Source organism: Fulmarus glacialis, unplaced genomic scaffold (genome assembly GCF_000690835.1).
Source record: "Fulmarus glacialis isolate BGI_N327 unplaced genomic scaffold, ASM69083v1 scaffold9189, whole genome shotgun sequence".
Lineage (NCBI taxonomy): Eukaryota > Metazoa > Chordata > Aves > Procellariiformes > Procellariidae > Fulmarus > Fulmarus glacialis.
The window spans coordinates 2,729-6,356 of record NW_009232582.1 but is presented as its reverse complement, the minus strand read 5'-3'; the positions used below and the strand labels follow the sequence as shown (position 1 = coordinate 6,356).

Below are 3,628 nucleotides of genomic sequence, written 5' to 3'. Positions count from 1 at the left end.
ATAGAAAATAGTTCACTGGGTAAGTTACTGTTTGGCAAAGAGATGTATATCTTACCCTTTGGTTTTCATGTATACCTTTTTAATAACCATCTGTGTATTTAATTTTAATCGAAATAAAACTTCTCTGAAGATTATTTAATGCAAAGAAATGTTGTAGGTGGTCCTGAGATAGCCAGGGAAGAAAGCTGCTTGAATCACGTATATTTTGACCTACTTAATAGTCTAAGGTTATTACAGAAGTCAACTATTCTTCTTTACATCAACTTGCCAAACTTGTATCATGGAAGGAGTATGGTAAAACTATGTTTTGTCCCAAGTACATATGCTCTTAAAATAGGACCAACCTAGTGCCTTTTGCTTGTGACTCAGTCTTTCAGGTTATAACCCACTGGTTGAGAACTGCTGTGCTAATTCATAAACAAGACACCTCTACTGCAAGATAGAAGCAGTACAAAAGAGTATTTAACCAGTACAATTATAATACTGACTTGAGAGGTAAATGGAAAGCAGATCAGTTTTTTCAGTTATATCAAATAAAACCCTCATGTTAAGAATTTTTAAACAGTCTACCCAAGTCACTTCATGGTTTGTCTAAGAACTTAGTAAGCTATAAGAAATATCCAGATCTTCTAGTTTGATCACCACAGTACACTGGGGTTGAATATACCTAAACCATTTTTAATAGATATTAGAAAAATATATTTTGTATTTTAAAAAATAAAAGTAATCAGTGGAGGAAGTTCTACTGTCTCCAGAAATAGTATATTCTAGTATTTCATCAACTGAATAGTTAAGCTTTTCCTAATACTCAACCTGATACTCAACCTGCACTTACTTTTTTCTTCAGCCCTCCCTCCCCCCAAGTTAATCAGATTTCTCCTTGGCCTTCTTGATGCTTGGAAAAAAATTAGTTACCATCTATGTACCAAATTATTCTGTCTTGGAAAAGACTTAAATTTTTGTCAGTCTATTCCTTTGTAGATAAACCAGTACTTTCAGCCTTTCTAGACTACATAGTTTCTAAAGCTCTCTTCATTCTTGATTTTTGTACTGTAGACTTTTTATTATTTGATTTCCTTTTGAAGCATCATAACCGCTAAAACCCTGGTTACAAAACAAACTAGTAATTACCTTCTCTGTCTTTCATATAACAGCGGTTAATGTATTCCAGAATGAGATTTGCCATTTTTGTGCAACTGCATTACAGTTTATTGTCTCATATTAATAGACAATCCATTATAAACCATCAAAATATCTTTCTGCATACTGCAGCATAGCCAGGTATTTCCTGTTTTGTGTGTGTATGCTTCATTTGTCCTTCAGCGACAATCCATACTTTTTAAAATTAATTTCACTCATTGATTTCAGTATGTTTCTGATGCATTGAAATTATTTTGCTTTCTGATTCTGTTCTTCAAAATGTTTTCTACTTCCTCAGCTTTCTTTTTTTGCAGGTTGTATAAATATGTTTTATTGCGGCATGCTAGACAGTAATGGAAGTAGTGAAAACTAAGCCCAAATATTTACTGACATGCCTTCTCCTGCCCCCCACCAATGACAGGGAAATACTGCTGATTTCTATTCGCCCATCTCCTGTGTACTTGTGATAGTACCAATATGTCAGGGTTTACTATAGCTACTTTTTAAACACTCTGGAGACAATTTCCAGAGAGAATGTCCCATCAAGTTAGAAGCACCTGCCTTATAGAAATACTCTTTTACTATTCTTTTTTTTTTTTTTTTTTTTTTAGAACAAGCTGTGTAGGATTAGCTTGTTCTGGTGTGTATTTGTACAGTGTTTTTTCATCAATACCGGGTTTCCTTTTTCTTCAAAAATAAATAAATAAATGTGAGTTTGTTTAAATCTGCTCTTAAAAGATCTTCTCCTTATTGTGCTGTTCCTTGTCCTTTTTTTCCTATGATATTCCTTTTTTTTAAAGTTACCTTCCACATTTACAAGTAGTTCTACATTTAATCATATCCAAAACTAAAATAGCTCTTGCAGTATCTTCTGCCTTCTTCTGGAAACAATAGTTATTCCTAGTATGCTCCAATAATTTTCAGTCTTTCCAGAAGATTTAGATAGCTGGTCAATTCAGTGTTAAAACATGAAGCAACCTTTTGGACACAAATAGGATCTTTTGGGTATGGGCACAGGGGAGAAAACTGGAGTGATTTCTTTCATTGATTTTAAAATTTGAACCCTCACCAAAAGACTTAAATGTTTAGACAAAAAAAAGTAGAATATTTTATGGTGTCTGTCAGATAGTTGTTGCAAGATTTTTATTTGATGATCTAGTATAGTAGTTGCTGAAGAACAACTTGAACTTCTGGTTAATGAGTGTTACACTATTCTTCTCCCCAAATTTTCTTGATTCCTTCTACTTCTGCTTTTGAGGATAGAGTCGTTATTTCCAGTTTTGACACTTATACACATGCATAAGCTAATGACAGACAACTTTTAGCTATCAACTAAGTGTAAATAGTTTCTCATAGTAAGTACCAACTGATTTTTTTTTTGCTACCATATTGTGGTCTTTATTCAATATCTTACTGAATTCCACTCTAATCAGTAGCTATTTGTGAATGCTTTTCCCATTGGGCTTATTAGTTCTATCAGTGGTAATTCTCAAATCCAGCCACTTGCTATAAATTGGTTTGATGCAGACAGTGGTGAATTAATGGATGACAGCTGTACATGAAATGTGTGTAATCATCAAGAATTTAAATTGAGGAATTTTGTTGAGTGTAGTGATGATGCATTTTATGTTTTTGTGGAAGTGCAGGTAGGAAGAAACCCAGAATTTGGGTATCAGTTCAGTAGCGCAGATGATGTGAAATTGTTAAGTAGTACTTGAAATGAAAAGTGACTCTAATTTTCTGGAACAGATACAGAATTCAAATTATTTTGCTTGTTCTGTGTCCTCTGAAATGAGTATTTTGCTTATAGGATTTATTGAAGGAATGTTTATATTGGGGAAATACTGAAATTCACTCTGTAAAAAATGAATATTAAGGGGATAGTATAAACTTTCTTTTTTATCTGTAGGTAGTGTAAATACAAATTTCTGATGCTATTTGTCTGTGATATACCTTGTAGCATTAGATCTGTTGTCTTAATTGAAATTAATAAATAAAATTTTTTCCTCTATTTAGGAGGCCTTATCAATGTCAATATGAGTGAAATTAGTTTTGATGAAATTCAGCAACTGTTTTCAAAAGATTTAGACATTAAACCAGGAGGACACTGGAAACCAAAAGACTGTAAGCCACGATGGAAGGTGAGATGCTGCTTTTCTGTTTTTTTTTCCTATTGGTGTATGAGTAGTTTACCATTGCAAGCACTCAGTCTTTTACTGCTGTATATTTTATATAATATGTAGTATGTAACAGTATGTATTATGCTGTCTGTGCTGAAGAGGAGACTGAAGTTGAAGAAAAACTTGAAATGGATTGTCAAGAACTTCTAAAGGTTCATTAACTGTTGTTACTAAACATTTTATAATATGTCTGCAAACTTGTCCTATGTGTATGTTGCTTAAAGTATAATTAGAAGCAAGTGAACGTAAAAGGAAAATCTTATTTATATTTTACTCAGAATTTTTTTCTTTCTTAAATTTTTTGAGGA

General features: G+C 32.7%; 1 protein-coding gene across 1 annotated transcript in view; it reads left to right on the top strand.

Annotated features, from left to right (window-relative positions):
- LOC104082009 (beta-1,4-galactosyltransferase 6-like) overlaps positions 1-3,628 on the top strand; it is a gene marked incomplete at its 3' end in the record, with an annotated part of 12,984 nt that overhangs the window by 7,571 nt on the left and 1,785 nt on the right. Inside the window, exon 5 of the mRNA XM_009584953.1 lies at positions 3,157-3,281. Coding sequence (XP_009583248.1) covers positions 3,157-3,281 — 125 coding nt within the window. The remainder of the gene's footprint in view (positions 1-3,156; positions 3,282-3,628) is intronic.